We start from the raw sequence: 18,807 nt of genomic DNA on the forward strand, positions 1-18,807 counted from the left end.
AAGCTTTAATTTTATATTCCGCTTTTGAAAAATGAGAGCCGCTGTGTGATTGGTCGCTTTCATTCCATGAGATGTGACGAGTCTGTATTACATAGGATGGGGGAGCTTTGGCTGCAGCGACACAATTGAGTTTCGCTGTGAAGACTCTGCAGATTGGCTTCTGGTCTGTTTCCAAGTAACATTTATCCAGAATTCATTAAGGAAACGCCATAATCGGCGTCTGTGCTCGTTTTTCCTGAGCGGCGACCTCAGAGCCTTCCCTGCCCCTATATCTGCTCACACTTCCCACTCCTGTCACTGCCTCTTCCTGACACGAGGAGCCGTGCTGCTCCGGCTGCGTATAGAGAGATTCTGGGAACCAACGTCATGTCCTGTTTACTCCATCTGCACCCGACCTGGGAACATCATGATTCCAAGATCATTTCCTCTTTTAAACTGAAAATTCCAGAAAATGCTTGTCCCACTCATCACACCGAGGAGTAAAAGCTTTTATCCTCCGCACTCTGATCTCTCCACATTCTGATTCCTCCACATTCTCAGGTTATTGGACTGAGCCAAACAGAAAGTGTCAGACAAGTTGATTGCCTTCCTTCAGCCCCAATAATGTCCTATAGCTTTATAGCTGGCTGGGGGCAAAATACCCTGCAGCCACCACTAGAGGGAGCTCCCTGTATACAGAGATACATGATAAGGTTTTGTCTGCAGCCACCACTAGGGGAAGCTCCTGTATACAGAGATACATGATAAGATCCTGTCTGCAGTCACCACTAGGGGAAGCTCTCTGTACACAGAGATACATGATAAGATCCTGTCTGCAGTCACCACTAGGGGGAGCTCCCTGTATACAGAGATACATGATAAGATCCTGTCTGCAGTCACCACTAGGGGAAGTTCCCTGTACACAGAGATACATGATAAGATTCCGTCTGCAGCCCCCACTAGGGGGAACTCCCTGTATGCAGAGATACATGATCCGATCCTGTTTGCAGCCATCACTAGGGGGACCTCCTTGTATACATAAATACATGGTAAGATCCTGTCTGCAGCCACCACTAGAGGGAGCTCCCTTTATACAGAGATACATGATACGATCCTGTCTGAAGTCACCAATAGTTGAAGGTTGGAACTCTGTCTGTTATTTGTTGTATTTCTTCTCTGTAAAAGCCTTTAGAATTCCTATACTGTTAATTGCTCTACTTTCCCTTAGACATTAGAGACATCCACAACAATTTTAACAATTATGATTTCTGTTCTTCTTCCAGGTGACTCATCTTTCCAGGAAGATGAAGACCTAGACATGGAATCTGTAAACTGGTCTGGCACAGTCAATGGTCATCCGGAGTCGTGCGCAAGAACTCGATTCCCCAGTTGGGTCACCTTTGAAGATGAGATAATAGCACCCAGTCATATAGATTCTCCCCAGAAACCTATAGACAGTCCTCAATCCCCCTCTATCCCTGAGAGCAACTTGAATAATGTCAAAGTCTTAAAAAAAAGAGAGCGACCAAAGAGCTCACTGATTGACCTCTCTAGGACTCAGAGACTTGACTTTTCAACATTGCACAGACAGCTCTCATTAAATTCCACTCCTTCTAAGGCTCCTAATCCTTTTCTTGATGAGGCCTTGAAGGATGTCCAGCCATCCCCTATTAATCCTTTTAGCTCCTTCTTTGAGGAGCAGGAGAGACGCTCTCAACACTCCTCAGTATCCAGTGGGCCAGGAACCAGCCAAAGAAACTCCATCTCCATTCTCGCTGAAGAGCTCGATACGGAACAGTTTGAAGATTATCGGAAGAAAGTCTTACAAGCTGATGTGGTAGAACAACTCAAGCAAATTCAAATAGAGGACCCAGATTCTCCCGGGAGCCCTTCTCTACCAGATGACCCCTTGAAGTATAATGAACCTATCGGTCCCTCTTTATCTTTCACAAAGCCTCAGCTAAAAGAAGGATGGCCAATGCTGCTGAGAATTCCGGAGAAAAAGAACATTATGTCTTCTAGACACTGGGGTCCTATTTATGTGAAAGTCAATGAAGCTGGATTCCTGCAGCTATTCTATGAGAAGGGTTTGGAAAAACCATTCAGAGAATTTAAACTGGAGGTCAACCATGAGATCTCGGACCCAAAGCTCCAAAACTATGACGAGAGTGGAAGGATTCACACCATCCGCATTGACCGGGTATTATACAGGGAGAAACGCAAATATCAGCCAATGCCGCTTGTGACTCACGCAGGAGAGAGGGAGCAGGTGATAAAGCTGGGGACAGTTGACTATATGGACTTTATAAGCTTTATCTCCACCATCCAAGATGTTTTGTTCCATCTTCCGGCCACAGTGGACCTCAGAACCATGCACCAGAATTACATTGAGGAGGAGATAACTATAGATGTCAAAGATGAGTTTAGAGGAATTCTGGCCAAGAGGGACAACCAGCTTCTTCAGTGTTCTGTGGTCACACATGTCTATGTTCTGAATTTCATCTCAGGAATGGCGGATTGCAGGATAGGACTCAACGATGTTCTCATCAAAGGCAATGAAGTTGTGTCCAGGCATGACATAATGCCAACTACAACCACCAAGTGGGTGAGACTACATGACTGCCAATTCCATTCATCAGTAGATGAAGAGGCTTTCCTTGGCTCTAGAACTGTTCTATTCACCCCACTTGATGCATGTAGGTTTGAGTTAATGAGGTTCCGGACTGTGTTTTCAGAAAAGACTTTGCCCTTCACCCTCAGAACTATGGCCTGTGTTCGTGGAGCAGAGGTTGAGCTGCAGAGTTGGGTGGTCATGTCTTCTGGCTTCTCTTCTAACAGAGACAGTCTTTCCCAGGTCCCCTGCGAAAACATCACTATCCGACACCCAGTACCATCAGAGTGGGTGAACTATTTCCGAAGAGACAGTGTACTTGGGGAGAGGTCACTAAAAGCTAAAGTCAATCGGGAGGCCAGTTTTGGTTCTCCCAGCTTCTCTGGTTCAGAGCCAGCTATGAGAGTTACACTGGGAACTGCAAAATATGAACACGCATATAACGCCATTGTATGGAGGATTAGCAGACTTCCTGACAAAAACTCAGGTGAGGACAAGTGTCCATCGCACACTGACTATATCTTCTATTAAATCAAAGTATGCATGTTAGGTCACCAAAGCCTTAGAAAATCAGCCCTTAGATCTGTAACCAATGTTGGGATCAAGTTAAGGCTGTGGAGTTGGATTTCTTTTAAGAATTGCAGAACTCTGAGTCTTGGTGTCTTTCTGAAGTTGGTGGTTCTAAGGGGTTAGAGTTGGAGGATTCTGGAGTTAGTGGGTCCTTGGGGCTGCTAGCTGTCAAGAATTTGTTTTAGTGAGTCTCTGGAGTTGTTGGCTCCCAGGTTAGTGGTGACTCTCAAGGGTAAGTGGCTTTTGGAGGTTGGTGTTAATAGCTCTCTAAAGTTGATAGCTCTCAAGAATTGGTGGCTCTCAGCGTTTTAGTCACTTCATATGTTACTGGACTCCTCGGATTGGTAGTTTTGAAAAGTTGGTTTTAGTGGTTTTTACAGTTGTTGTCTCTTAGCATAAATGTGACTCTCAAAGTTGATGGCTTTCGTTGGTTGTTTTTGTGGCTCTCTAAAGTTGGTAGCTCTTATGGTGGGATTGATGGCTTTCAAATGTTTGCGTTGGTGGCTCTCTGGATTTGGTGGTGGCTCTTTAGGCTGGTGTTGATGAAACTTAGGAGGTTAGCTGAGTGTAGGGTGTCTGTGGTTCTCTGGCATTAGTACCCCTCCAGATTAGAGAGGATTAGCATGTCATAACCCCCCTTTAGCTGATATATATATATATATATATATATATATATATATATATATATACAGTGGGGCAAAAAAGTATTTAGTCAGTCAGCAATAGTGCAAGTTCCACCACTTAAAAAGATGAGAGGCGTCTGTAATTTACATCATAGGTAGACCTCAACTATGGGAGACAAACTGAGAAAAAAAAATCCAGAAAATCACATTGTCTGTTTTTTTAACATTTTATTTGCATATTATGGTGGAAAATAAGTATTTGGTCAGAAACAAAATTTCATCTCAATACTTTGTAATATATCCTTTGTTGGCAATGATAGAGGTCAAACGTTTTCTGTAAGTCTTCACAAGGTTGCCACACACTGTTGTTGGTATGTTGGCCCATTCCTCCATGCAGATCTCCTCTAGAGCAGTGATGTTTTTGGCTTTTCGCTTGGCAACACGGACTTTCAACTCCCTCCAAAGTTTTTCTATAGGGTTGAGATCTGGAGACTGGCTAGGCCACTCCAGGACCTTGAAATGCTTCTTACGAAGCCACTCCTTCGTTGCCCTGGCGGTGTGCTTTGGATCATTGTCATGTTGAAAGACCCAGCCACGTTTCATCTTCAATGCCCTTGCTGATGGAAGAGGTTTGCACTCAGAATCTCACGATACATGGCCCCATTCATTCTTAAATGTACCCGGATCAGTCGTCCTGGCCCCTTTGCAGAGAAACAGCCCCAAAGCATGATGTTTCCACCACCATGCTTTACAGTAGGTATGGTTTTTGATGGATGCAACTCAGTATTCTTTTTCCTCCAAACACGACAAGTTGTGTTTCTACCAAACAGTTCCAGTTTGGTTTCATCAGACCATAGGACATTCTCCCAAAACTCCTCTGGATCATCCAAATGCTCTCTAGCAAACTTCAGACGGGCCCGGACATGTACTGGCTTAAGCAGTGGGACACGTCTGGCACTGCAGGATCTGAGTCCATGGTGGCGTAGTGTGTTACTTATGGTAGGCCTTGTTACATTGGTCCCAGCTCTCTGCAGTTCATTCACTAGGTCCCCCCGCGTGGTTCTGGGATTTTTTGCTCACCGTTCTTGTGATCATTCTGACCCCACGGGGTGGGATTTTGCGTGGAGCCCCAGATCGAGGGAGATTATCAGTGGTCTTGTATGTCTTCCATTTTCTAATTATTGCTCCCACTGTTGATTTCTTCACTCCAAGCTGGTTGGCTATTGCAGATTCAGTCTTCCCAGCCTGGTGCAGGGCTACAATTTTGTTTCTGGTGTCCTTTGACAGCTCTTTGGTCTTCACCTTAGTGGAGTTTGGAGTCAGACTGTTTGAGGGTGTGCACAGGTGTCTTTTTATACTGATAACAAGTTTAAACAGGTGCCATTACTACAGGTAGTGAGTGGAGGAAAGAGGAGACTCTTAAAGAAGAAGTTACAGGTCTGTGAGAGCCAGAAATTTTGATTGTTTGTTTCTGACCAAATACTTATTTTCCACCTTAATATGCAAATAAATTGTTAAAAAAACAGACAATGTGATTTTCTGGATTTTTTTTTCTCAGTTTGTCTCCCATAGTTGAGGTCTACCTATGATGTAAATTCCAGACGCCTCTCATCTTTTAAGTGGTGGAACTTGCACTATTGCTGACTGACTAAATACTTTTTTGCCCCACTGTATATATATATTATTTATTTTTTACGTAGATGTGGAGACATGAGGGTCAGCGGGTGCCCTGGTCCGCTTTCTGAAACCGCATGGACCAGGGATCATCCCACCGAGCGCCCGCTGTCCATTCCCCGTGGGCGTCATACTACTCAGGCAACACAGGGTGAGGGTAAAACAGTGTTTATTGAACTACAAAACAGGTAAATAACATGTAGAACAGTCCCAGCAGAATACCCAAGTTGGTGCAAAATACCAAGTCTTGGCCTTCTTCTGACTCGCCGGGATAAGAGCAGTTGTGACTTCAGGGCTTCCAGGGCCGACTACGCCACCTGTGGCACAGACACAGAGGAGGTAACGACAATCTTAGGAAGCTGATAGTCCATTGAGGCACAAGGCCAGGTGACCAGAGGGTCACATCCTGGCTGCTCCAAACATCTCCATGGAGCCAGGTGACTGGTGAGTGCCATTCCTGGCTTTCACAAGCATACCCATAGGTCTCAGGTGACCGGTAGGTCCAAATCCTGACTACCACAAAATTATCCATGGTCCAGCTATGGTCAATGGAGCAGATCTGCATTCTTTCAGCTGGGGCTCTGGTCCCCTAAGCTGTCATGCTGTAGAATGTCAAATCTGTGCCCCTGTTGATGGAGCCATAATGTCTTGGCTGCTGCTTGTAAAGAGTCTCTGGATCTCTTGGCTGTCTAGATGACTGGATGTATATCTGTGTCTTGAGGTATCTGATATATAGGTGCATATATCCTTGTTTTATAGTTAACAACTGTCCTTCAACCCAGCATCCAGAGGTAAAGGGGAAGAATGGTGACGAGATCAACTCGCATTGTTTATTTAATCTATTTGCATAGTTTTTCCTCCTGTTTTGCAAGTCAACAAGCTAGCTGGCCTGGACAATGTGTAATTAACATTTCAGCAAACTTGATTGTTCAATTATTCTTCATCTCTAGTCTTCCAGGATAACCGCACAATATGTTACATCAAATGTCAACTTACAAGTCAATATTACAGGCTTATATGAACAAAAGTCTGTGATTTCTTGACCAACCAGACGACAAAGAAGGAAGGAGAAGACCGGGTTTCTCAATGTATCCGCGCTGACCACACACGATGGAAGTTTTTTTGAAAGCTTTATTGTGCTGATGCGTTTCGTGGCAATCTGCCACTTCCTCAGAGCCAAAGATTTTACAGTGTCTATTTACAGCAGTGGTTTTATACAGAATCATGGTATCACAATTACAAACTAACCGACATCACCTCCTGTGGGAACGCCCCCTCCAGTGTTAGAATGTCGTACACTAGTTACAATGACTTTATTTAAAAATCTAAACTCTGATGAAACACACTATCCACCTAAAACTTCAGTCTTTAATTTAAAATATATATATATATATATATATATATATATATATATATATATATATATATATAATGATCGCTGCATTTTTTTTTTTTTTTTTTTAACAAAAAATGGATTTGGCTGCAGTCAAACTCACAAGTTATGGGCAAGCCAGAACACTTAGGCTGTGTGTTAGGCACCAAATAATAAGATAGAATAAGGTGCGTTCGCAGCCCGGGGTCCACCGTGCAGAGATGGAACCTGCTGCCAAGTAATGACGGACTATATGGCGGTACAATGTGAATACACACACGGGTTAACTTCACCCTGTGTGAAGGAAGCGAACCCTGTTGAGTCACAGGGCCGCAGTACCGCACGTAACAAAACTAATAATTAAATAGCATGAGAGTGCGAACTGTGCTGTACTGGCGGATGCCACTAACCACCCTGACTTGGGTTAAAGAAGCGCTCTAATGGCACGTGGCACCGTACTGGCGGTCACAGCAGTAGGCGCTGTTTCGTGTGGAAACGCTGTGAGTTCAGCCGGGCGCTAGATTGCAGACATACACCTTACGCGAACAGTCATACACAAGGGATGGGTTTTTTAACGAACGACTTGCACTCATCAACACACACACGATGACAATTGTACACTAGCGCATGGCCATGCAGTCATGCGAATTTTATCTAGCTCCTGCATGTATAGGACCTTCTAATAAAGGTCCAATGGGAAGCTGCCACAGAAGTTTAGCACCTTCAGGACCTTCCTGGAGGACCAATGGGAACCGCTGCAGCATCTGAGCATGTGACCCTCGATCTCCAACGTAAGATCTCACCCTGGGCATGCTCAGAAGGGAAAAAGCAGGACTTAGTCCCAAAAGCGTCTGCTCGCCGCTGCCCAGCACTGGCTTCAATGGCAGAAGCAGGAAAAGCAGCAGTAATCCTATGCACAGAGTGAGACTGAGCAAGACGCTGGGACCGACGTCTCCGCTGAGCAGAATCCACTGCGGCTGGAGAAGAATTGGAGACCGCAGCAGAGATGGTTCGAGATTCCCCCTGTGCAGAGGTGGGAACTCGACACCTAACACTGTGTGCACACGTTGCTAATTTTTGCGCGATAAAAACACTATAAAACCGCAAAAAAACAGCATACAATAAGCATTCCATCATTTAGAATGAATTCCGCATGTTTTGTGCACATGATGCATTTTTTTCCGCGAAAAAAACGCATCGCGGTAAAAAACGCAGCATGTTCATTAATTTTGTGTTTTTTTTTGCGGATTTCCCACTATAAAATGCATTGGGAAATGTCCGGAAAAAAACGCGCAAAAAACGCATGCAGATTTCTTGCAGAAAATTTCAGGTTTTTCTCAGGAATTTTCTGCAAGAAATCCTGAACGTGTGCACATAGCCTTAGGGTTCCCCCTTACCACCATACTATCTCTCCATCTCTCCACTTGTTGGGAATGGTTGAGGATTTAGAAAAAACCTTCATGACATCCCAAACAAACATAGCTAGTCAGATCAAGTGTGGTGCACTCAATCACTAATGTGGTGCCCGAAGGAAAAAAGATTCAAATATGATAAAGAAAACCTTCGGCACTCAACAAGTCCACAACTTTTTGCTCTCAAATAGAAATAAATTTATTTAGCAGCCAGCAACAAGATAACAGACATCAAAGTTCCAACGTTAAGGCATACATTGCCTTTCTCGAGGAAGTCTGTATATAGCAAACAGTGTTCCTATTATATTATTTGCCAATATGGCATGAGAAAAGGAGGCATAGCTGCAACAAATGGAATGTTGGCGTGCGTCCCGTGGCTTGCTTCCGGCCACGGGATGCACGCCAGCATTCCATTCCAAAGGCAATGTATGCCGAAACGTTGGAACTTTGATGTCTGTTATCTTGTTGCTGGCTGCTAAATAAATGTATTTCTATTTGAGAGCAAAAAGTTGTGGACTTGTTGAGTGCCGAAGGTTTTCTTTATCATATCCCAAACAAACAAACATCACTTACTGCAGAAACTCTCCTCCAATATCATGATGTCACACAACAATCGCAATATCTTTACATCAATGTATAACCTTTGATAAAACACATTAAACCTCTAAACAGTCAATTTTTGATTTGAAACCATATATAAAACCTATAATCAAAATGTGTTAAGATTTTATAAAAATAAAATGGCTAGACTCGAACCCATAGGTTTTGGACAAGGAAGAACACCAAATGCGTCCCTTGTCATTATACTAAATCTCCATTTCTGGGGAATGGATATGTGTTTTGGAGATCCGTCGGGCCACTAGGGACAAGAAACCATAAAGGATGGTTCATCAAAAAAGATCTAGCTGCTCATTAAGACCTTTTGGATGAATAGTATCTACCGTATGTACTCGAGTATAAGCCGAGAATTTCAGCCCATTTTTTTAGGCTGAAATTGCCCCTCTCGGCTTATACTCAAGTTATTCCCAGGGGTCGGCAGGGGAGGGGGAGCGGCAGCTGTGTAATAATACTCACCAGCTCCCGGCGCGGTCCCTGCAGGTCCCTGGTTACCTGGCGCCGGCAGCTTCTTCCTGTAGTGAGCGGTCACATGGTACCGCTCATTACAGTAATGAATATAGACCCCACTCCCAGAGGAGTGGAGCCGCATATTCATTACTGTAATGAGCGGTACCATGTGACCGCTCACTACAAGAAGAAGCTGCCGGCGCAGGGGAACAGACATGCAGGGACCGCACCAGGAGCAGGTGAGTATAACGCAGTGCGTGATATTCACCTGCTCCCCGTTCCATCGCCGGCCTCCGCTGCGTCTTCCCCGTCCTCTGCAGTGACTCTCAGGTCAGAGGGCGCGATGACGCGATTAGTGCGCGCCGCCATCTGCCTGAACAGTAAGTGGAGAGGATGGGGAAGACGCAGCGGCGCCCATCGGTGGAATGGAGGACAAGTGAATATAGCAAGTGCCGGGGGCCTGAGAGGCGAGTATGTCATTTTTTTTTTTTTTTTAATCACAGCAACAGCATATGGGGCAAATGTCTGTATGGAGCATCTTATGGGGCCATGTGCAGCGTTATATGGGGCAAATATCTGTATGGGGCCATGTGCAGCATTATAGGGGGAAATTATTTTGTGGAGCATCTTGTGGGGCCATGTGCGGCACTATATGGGGCAAATATCTGTATGGGGCCATGTGCAGCATTATATGGGGCAAATATCTCTGGAGCATCTTATGGGGCCATAATCAGCATTTGTGGAGCATTATATGGGGCAAATGTCTGTATGAAGCATCTTATGGGGCCATAATCAGCATTTGTGGAGCATTATATGGGGCAAATGTCTCTATGGAGCATCTTATGGGGACATAATCAACATTTGTGCAGCATTGTATGGGGCATATTTTAATATGGAGCATCTTATGAGGCCCATCATAAACTTTATGGAGAATTATATGGGGCTCCTGATTCAATATGGATATTCAAAAACACTTAACCTACTGATATCTCAATTAATTTTACTTTTATTGGTACCTATTTTTATTTTTGACATTTACCGGTAGCTGCATTTTCCACCCTTGGCTTATACTCGAGTCATTAAGTTTTCCCAGTTTTTTGTGGCAAAATTAGGGGTCTCGGCTTATACTCTGGTCGGCTTATACTCGAGTATATCCAATACACTTCTTTCTTATTTAGACACTGTAATCTATTTGGGGTATCCGCTGGTGCATGATCTGTAGGTGTAACTCGTATTTTTTTGTATTTTTCAAAACCGTGTCGAGACAAGCCATGTTTCACATATCCCTTGGAGATGTTGGGTCTATGTGAGTTCATCCTTAAATATAGAGGCTGTGTGGTGCGTCCCACATATTGTTTCCCACAGCAACAATCAATTAGATAAATAACAAAACTAGATTGGCATGTTAATTTAAAATGAATGTCATATACTCTCTCACTATCATTATTTGAGTGAAAAGTATTCACATTATCACTGATCCAAAGGCAACACAAGCATTTTTTATTTTTACATTTGAAGGAACCTCTTAGAGGCATCTGTCAGGTGCTGATTCCTGCATAAGGGGCTTTTTTGACTCCCCCATCCCTAATTCTGCTGGGGGCTAAAATGTTTTTCAGGGATGGTGCCCTCCTAAAGGTAACCACTGGTCTAGTTGGTAATACGTTCTGACAGACCGGGTCATTTAGTAGAATCTTCCAATGCTTCTGTTTTATGTTCCTAATGGTGCTATTTTGGGAAGAGAAGGTGGTGATGAAATTGGTGGTATAAAATTCCTCTGTAGACTTTTTAGTTTCTGTCCCATCTATTAAACTACTTTGTGAAATTCCCTTTGCCTCTGAATATGCTTTTTATTAGTTTTGGGGGTATTCACGCTCTAAAAATTTCTCTCTTAGACATTTGCTTTGTTCCTTATAATCTTTTAATAAGGTACAATTTTTCCTTATTCGTTGATACTGATTTTTTGGTACATTTGTGAGCCATTTGTTGTAATGGTTACTTTTGTAGTGTACATAGCTATTGGCGTTAACTTTTTTGAAAAAATTCTTTGTTATTATTTTACCTTTACCATCATGTTTTATCGTTAGATCCAAAAAGTTGATCTCCATCTTGCTAATCTCAGGTGTTAGTTCAATTCCCCAATTGTTGCACATGATGATCTCCAGGAACTCAAATACTGTCTTCCTATGGTTATTATAAGGAAGGTTTACCATCAGAAACGGGTCATGGCAATGGGCTCGAGGGTGGCACCTACGTATGCAAATTTATTCATGGCCACCTTCGAGTCCTGGCATGTTTTCAATAATACCTTCAGGGATGATATTATCGTCTATAAGCGGTTTATAGACAATATTTTTATAATAACCATAGGAACACAGTATTTGAGTTTCTGGAGATCATCAACATCTCCAAGGGATATCTGAAACATGGCTTGTCTCGACACTGTTTTGAAAAACACGGGAACAAAGAACCAATACGAGTTACACCTATAGATCATGTACCAGCGGATACCCCAAATAGATTACAGTGTCTAAATAAGAAAGAAGTGTATTGGATATACAAATTAGATACTATTCATCCAAAAAGTCTTAAAGAGCTGGTAGATCTTTTTTGATGAGCCATCCTTTATGGTTTCTTGTCCCTAGTGGCCCGACGGATCTCCCAATCACATATCCATTCCCCAGAAATGGAGATTTAGTATAATGACAAGGGACGCATTTGGTGTTCTTCCTTGTCCAAAACCTATGGGTTTGAGTCTAGCCATTTTATTTTTATAAAATCTTAACACATTTTGATTATAGGTTTTATATATGGTTTCAAATCAAAAATTGACTGTTTAGAGGTTTAATGTATTTTATCAGAGGTTATACATTGATGTAAAGATATTGTGATTGTTGTGTGACATCATGATATTGGAGGGGATGTTTCTGCAGTAAGTGATGTTTGTTTGTTTGGGATGTCATGAAGGTTTTGTCTAAATCCTCAACCATTCCCAATAAGTGGAGAGATAGTATGATGCTACTGGGGAACCCGAAGTGTTCTGGCTTGCCCATAATTTGTGAGTTTGACTCTAGCCAACTCCATTTAAAAAAAAAAAAAATGCAGTGATCATTGTGTGTGTGTATATATGTATATATGTATATATATATATATATATATATATATATATATATATATATATTATAATATATGTGTATATATATATATATATATATATATATATATTAATTAAAGACTGAAGTTTTAGGTGGATAGTGTGTTTCATCAGAGTTTAGATTTTTAAATAAAGTCATTGTAACTGGTGTACGACATTCTAACACTGGAGGGGGCGTTCCCACAGGAAGTGATGTCAGTTTGTTTGTAATTGTGATGCCATGAAGATTCTGTATAAAACCACTGCTGTAAACAGACACTGTAAAATCTTTGGCCCTGAGGAAGTGGCAGATTGCCACGAAACGCGTCGAAACTTCCATCGTATGTGGTCAGCGCGGATACATTGAGAAACCCGGTCTTCTCCTTCCTTCTTTGTCACATTGGTATCCACGGGAGTCTGCAGCGACCACTGTTTCTTCTTATATTCTGCAAGGGGTTGTGACTTTTCACAACCTCTAAAGGTGAGTGCACCTACCGTGTATTGTCATCCAAATTATCACTTTTATCGCCCTATGTGCGCTCTCCTTAATTTCTTGACCAACCAGAAAGAGACACACAAATTCAAAAGTCAACATGTAGATAACTCCTTGATTACTGAGAATAGACGTCTGATTAATTAAGATAAAATGTATCAAGCCTCTCACTAGAGCTTTAAGTCCCAGTAATATTTGACATGGATTTCGTCTCTCCTAGGATGGGGTCATCCACACTGTTTCTACTGCCACTTGGAGTTGGGTTCAGACAGGGAAATTCCTCCAATCTTCGCCAAATACGTGGAGGTGGAATTTTCTATGCCTGCAGCATCTGCTTCCAAGACAGCTTTGCGATCCATTTCCGTAGAGGGAAGGACAGAAATCAAGAAGTGGGTGAACTACTCTGCTCATTACTACTACAAGGTAAGACCATGCTGAAAATAGTCAGGCAACCACATGAATTGTTAATTATTGACCAGCTAGGAACCTGATTCAGTCTAGAAATATATAAATGGAGACCCTGATTTGCCTTTCTGTTCCCACTGTGGCTCCTGATGCATTGACTACTCTATGGATGGTTGAGTGCTTATTCTAATTCTTCCCTTCCTATGATCAGGTGGAAATTGAGCAGAAGAAGACTCTGAACCCCGAGGCTGAGGATGAAGTTGTGGAGAATCCTGCTGAATGTGTTGCACAATAGATGACCAGGAAACTGTAGTGAAGCAATTTATGCAGCATTAATGGTGGCAGGAGACTGGTACAAAGCTGAGACCAGGTGCACATCTGCTCCATAAGTGCCAGTACTCTGTCTTCCCTGGGCACAATGACGAGTAAGCTTACAATGTTATATCCTGATGGCCGCTCATTCATGAACATTAATGGGAAAGAGACTGACAACATTAGATGTTGTGATTGCACTAGAGAAGGAAACTGTAGAAGGTCAAGAAGGCAGAAAAACACAAAGAGCTGCACTACAGGGTGGAGAATCGCACAACCTGTACGTAGTCGCCTTCCTCCATAGAAGTGACAATGCTGAGACTGGTCGTGACCTGGGGAGGGGCGCCAAGTGACTAGGAGCAAAATCTCCATACTAATGTTCATTAAATAGACCAGAAGCTGAATGTTGTGTAGTGTTTAATGTCAAAAGGAAAGTCAGATGGAGGGGCGTGCTGGAGGCTTGTGTACGTGCTGGAGGCCGGGGCGTGCTGGAGGCTTGTGTACGTGCTGGAGGCCAGGGCGTGCTGGAGGCTTGTGTACGTGCTGGAGGCCGGGGCGTGCTAGAGGCTTGTGTATATGCTGGATGTTGGGGCGTGCTGGAGGCTTGTGAACTTGCTGGAGGCTGGGGTGTGCTGAAGGCTTGTGTATGTAACGGAGGCTTGTGTATGTGCTGGATGCCGGGGTGTACTGGAGGCTTGTGTAAACGCTGGGGCGTGTACTTGTTGGAGGCTTGTGTACACGCTGGAGTGGGCTGGAGGCTTGCGCACAAGCTGGAGGCTGGGGCGTGCTGGATGCTGGGTAGGGTTGGAGGATTGTGTATGTGCTGGAGGTTTTATGCACTGGAGGCTGGGGCGTGCTGGAGGCTTATGTATGTGCACAGGAGGCTTGTGTACGTGCTGGAGGCTGGGGCGGGCTGGAGGCTTGTGTATGCACTGGAGGGTTGTGTACGCGCTGGGGCAAGCCGGAGACTTGTGTATGTACTGGAGTCTAAGGTGGGCTGGAGGCTTGTGTACTTGCTGGAGGCTTGTGTACATTCTGGAGGCTGGGGCGTGCTGGAGTCTTGTGTACACGCTGGAGGCTGGGGTGTGCTGGAGGCTTATGTACTTGCTGGAGGCTTGTGTACGTGCTGGAGGTTGGGGCATGCTGGAGGCTTGTGTATGTGCCGGAGGCTTGGGTACATGCTGGGGTGTACTGGAGGCTTGTGTACACGCTGGGGCGTGCTGGAGGCTTGTGTATTTGTTGGAGGCTTGTGTATGTGCTCGAGGCTGGGGCGATCTGGAGACTTGTGTATGTGCTGGAGTCTAAGGTGGGCTGGAGACTTGTGTACTTGCTGGAGGCTTGTGTACGTGCTGGATGCTGGGGTGTGCTGGAGGCTTGTGCACACGCTGAAGGCTTGTGTACGTGCTGGATGCTGGGGCGTGCTGGAGGCTTGTGTACTCAGTGGAGGCTGGGCCAAACTGGAGGCTTGTGTATGTGCTGAAGGCCTGTGTACATGCTGGATGCTGGGGTGGGCTGGAGGCTTGTGTACACACTGGAGGCTGGGGCGTGCTTGAGGCTGGGGTGGGCTGGAGGTTTGTGCACATGCTGGATGCTGGGGAGGGTTGGAAGATTGTATATGTGCTGGAGGTTTTACACACTGGAGGCTGGGGTGTGCTGGAGGCTTGTGTATGCACTGGAGGCCTATGTACGTGGTGGAGGCTGGGGCAAGCTGGAAACTTGTATGTGCTGGAGTCTAAAGTGGGTTGGATGCTTGTGTACGTGATGGAAGTTGAGGCGTGCTGGAGGCTTGTGTACAAGCTGAAAGCTGGGGGGTCTGGAGGGTTGTATGCGTGCTGGAGGCTGGGGCGTGCTGGAGGCTTGTGTTTGTACTGGAGGCTGAGGTGGGCTGGAGGCTTGGGTACACACTGGAGGCTGTGGTGGGCTGGAGGCTTGTGTACTCGGAGGCTGGGGTGAGCAGGAGGCTTGTGTACATGCTGAAGGCTGGGGGGTCTGGAGGCTTGTGTTTGTACTGGAGGCTGGGGCGTGCTGGAGGCTTGTGTTTGTACTGGAGGCTGAGGTGGGCTGGAGGCTTGGGTACACACTGGAGGCTGTGGTGGGCTGGAGGCTTGTGTACTCGGAGGCTGGGGTGAGCAGGAGGCTTGTGTACATGCTGAAGGCTGGGGGGTCTGGAGGCTTGTGTTTGTACTGGAGGCTGAGGTGGGCTGGAGGCTTTTGTACATGCTGGAGGCTTGTGTATACGCTGGAAGGTGGGTGGGCTGGAGGCTTGTGTACTCGCTGGAGGCTGGGGTGGGTTGGAGGCTTGTGTATGTGGTGGAGGCTGAGGTGGGCTGGAGGCTTGTGTACATGCTGGAGGCTGGGGTGGGCTGAAGGCTTGTGTACATGCTGTAGGCTGGGGTGAGCTGGAGACTTGTGTATGTGCTGGAGGCTTGTGTACATGCTGAAGGCTGGGGGGCCTGGAGGCCTGTGTATGTGCTGGAGGCTTGTGTACATGCTGAAGGCTGGGGGGCCTGGAGGCCTGTGTATGTGCTGGAGGCTTGAGTGCTTGCTGGAGGTTGGGGCAGACTGGGGCAGGATGGAGGCTGGAGCGTGCTGGAGGCTTGTGTATGCTCTGGAGGCAGGGGCGTTCTGAAGGCTTGTGTTTGTATTGGAGACTGAGGTGGGCTGGAGGCTTTTGTATGTGCTGGAGGCTTATGTACGCGCTGGAGGCTGGGGTGGGATGGAAGCTTGTGTACATGGTGGAGGCTGGGGTGGGCTGGAGGCTTGTGTACGCACTGGAGGCAGGGGCGGGCTGGAGGCTTGTGTACGCACTGGAGGCAGGGGCGGGCTGGAGGCTTGTGTACGCGCTGGTGGCAGGAGTGGGCTGGAGGCTTGTGTACGCACTGGAAACGGGTTCGCTGGAGGCTTGTGTACATGCTGGAGGTTGGACTGGGCTGGAGGCATGTGTATGTGCTGGAGGCTGGGGTGGGCTGGAGGATGGGGTGGACTGGAGGCATGTGTATGTGCTGGAGGCTTGTGTACTTGTTGGAGGATGGGGTGGGCTGGAGGACTGTGTACGTGCTGGAGGCGGAGGATTGGCATGAAACTGATCCAGGTCTATGATCAGTGCTGTCTCCTCGGTGTGGGCCCTTCTGGTACCGGCCCTAGTAGAATAGATGATGCCCGTCCTGTAGTAATCGTTGTGACGGCGCGGGGCGAGTGGCTGCACTTACACACATCCAGGCTGCTCTGCTATGACACTCGCATTCTCAGCGCTGCCACATCGGTCACTAAATAACATAAAGTGGTTTTCCATTAACACCAGACACTGGTTTTCCTTCTCTCGTCGCCTCATTTCCTGACTATTGATTCATCGTCTGCTATACAGATAAAGTATCGATAGTACTGTACTATACCGATAATTCCCCCAAACCGTGACTTAAGTCCATGGTAATGAGACTCAAAATGGCTACATAGTGCTAGGTAGCGTATAAGAGAGGCGCTCTGTGTATAACGCACCAATCAGTGACCACCGGTGATGTTCCTGATGATCTTCTCCATTTGGCGCCAACAGCTTCTTCCTTCCACCACTCGGTTCTGCAAAATGTAACAGATGTTTTTGGTTTAGCACTTTTCCCACTTGTACAGAAGCAGAAGCAGTATAATATGAGACCGAGCGCCAGGACTAATAAATTCTTCTCATGTCCTACCCAGTAATAATACTCACATTTTGTGCACCCCAATAATAGTGCCTCCACATACAGGTGCTTCTCACAAAATTAGAATATCATCAAAAAGTTAACTATTTCAGTTTTTAAAACAAAAAGTGAAACTCGTATATTATATAGTCATTACAAACAGAGTGATCTATTTCAAGTGTTTATTTCTGTTAATGTTGATGATTATGGCTTACAGCTAGTAATGGGTGAGCACTAAAATACTCGGGTGCTCATTGCTCGGCTCGAGTAAATTGGAATGCTCAGATGCTCTACCCGAGCAACGAGCCCAATGTAAGTCTATGGGAAACTTGAACATTTTTTCGGCGGACCCCCTGGCAGTCTGCAGAGGGACTAGAAATTGCGGAAATAGATGGGAACAGTGCTCAAATGACATAGGAACAGCATGGGGAAGACGCCTGGAATCATTTCTGACTCCCAAGTCACTGATGTGAACAATGTTGTCAGAGTCTTACGCCACCTTTACAGACTCACAATAAAACATACAAAAACAAAACCAAAATGGATTTTCCTGGGAAATATGTTAAGGAACATCCTTTCCAGGGTAATGACTTGTATATAAGCCAAAATAAATAACCAAAAACAAAAATGCTCTCCACAATTGTGCTATTTTCACATGTAGCGTTTTTGATGTGTTTTTGAACTTTAGCATTGCTTTCAACCAAGACAAATGCATTCACTGGGAAATGTCATTGTAAGATTTTACAACCTTATGTGGCCATGTGATGTGTGACACATCATCAGACACATCTGTTTCATTTATGAAGGAAGGACTCTGAAAATCACAAAGCCTATTTTTATAGGGCCACCAGGCTGCCTTTACTTTTCTTAAAGGGCCAGCAGTTGACCTTCACTATTCTTAGAGAGCCAACAGCCGGCTTTGCTTTGCTGTTCCCATTATCAAACACTGGGTATCCTATACTGTTATTGCGTATGCAGTGAGTGGCAGGACTGCCCAAAATTTGGACGCACCCCAATACCCCTTTGAAGAGACGTACACGAGGACCTCCGGAAAACAATGTGTCCATTATTAGGAAGTGGGTCTCCCATACTGTTTGCCTATGCAGTGAATGCAAGGGCTGCCAAAAATTTGGAGGAACTCCAATTCCCCTTGGAAGAGACGTAGAGGAGGGCCTCATGAAAAAAATATTCCCATTATTAGGAAGTGGGTCTCCCATAGTGTTTTCCTATGCGGTGAAGCAACGGCTGCCAAAAATTTGAAGGAACTCCAATTCCACTTGGAAGAGACGTAGAGGGCCTCATGAAAAAAAATATTCCCATTATTAGGAAGTGGGTCTCCCATAGTGTTTTCCTATGCGGTGAAGCAACGCCAAAAATTTGGAGGAACTCCAATTCCACTTGGAAGAGACGTAGAGGTCAGAGGGTCTCCTGAAAACAATGTTCCCATTATTAGGAAGTGGGTCTCCCATACTGTTTGTCTATGCAGT

At 45.2% G+C, this 18,807-nt stretch overlaps 1 protein-coding gene across 5 annotated transcripts in view; it reads left to right on the top strand.

The window, feature by feature from the left end:
* The window catches only part of STON2 (stonin 2), a 189,844-nt gene extending 175,794 nt beyond the window's left edge, over window positions 1-14,050 (top strand). For all 5 annotated transcript variants that reach the window (XM_069735740.1, XM_069735738.1, XM_069735739.1 and 2 more), the window contains exons 2-4: window positions 1,263-3,077; window positions 13,150-13,352; window positions 13,546-14,050. In XM_069735740.1, the coding sequence (XP_069591841.1) occupies window positions 1,298-3,077; window positions 13,150-13,352; window positions 13,546-13,629 (2,067 nt within the window). In that variant the 5' untranslated portion in view covers window positions 1,263-1,297 and the 3' untranslated portion in view covers window positions 13,630-14,050. The remainder of the gene's footprint in view (window positions 1-1,262; window positions 3,078-13,149; window positions 13,353-13,545) is intronic.
* The last annotated feature ends 4,757 nt before the right edge of the window (window positions 14,051-18,807 follow it).

Source organism: Ranitomeya imitator, chromosome 1, assembly GCF_032444005.1.
Source record: "Ranitomeya imitator isolate aRanImi1 chromosome 1, aRanImi1.pri, whole genome shotgun sequence".
Lineage (NCBI taxonomy): Eukaryota > Metazoa > Chordata > Amphibia > Anura > Dendrobatidae > Ranitomeya > Ranitomeya imitator.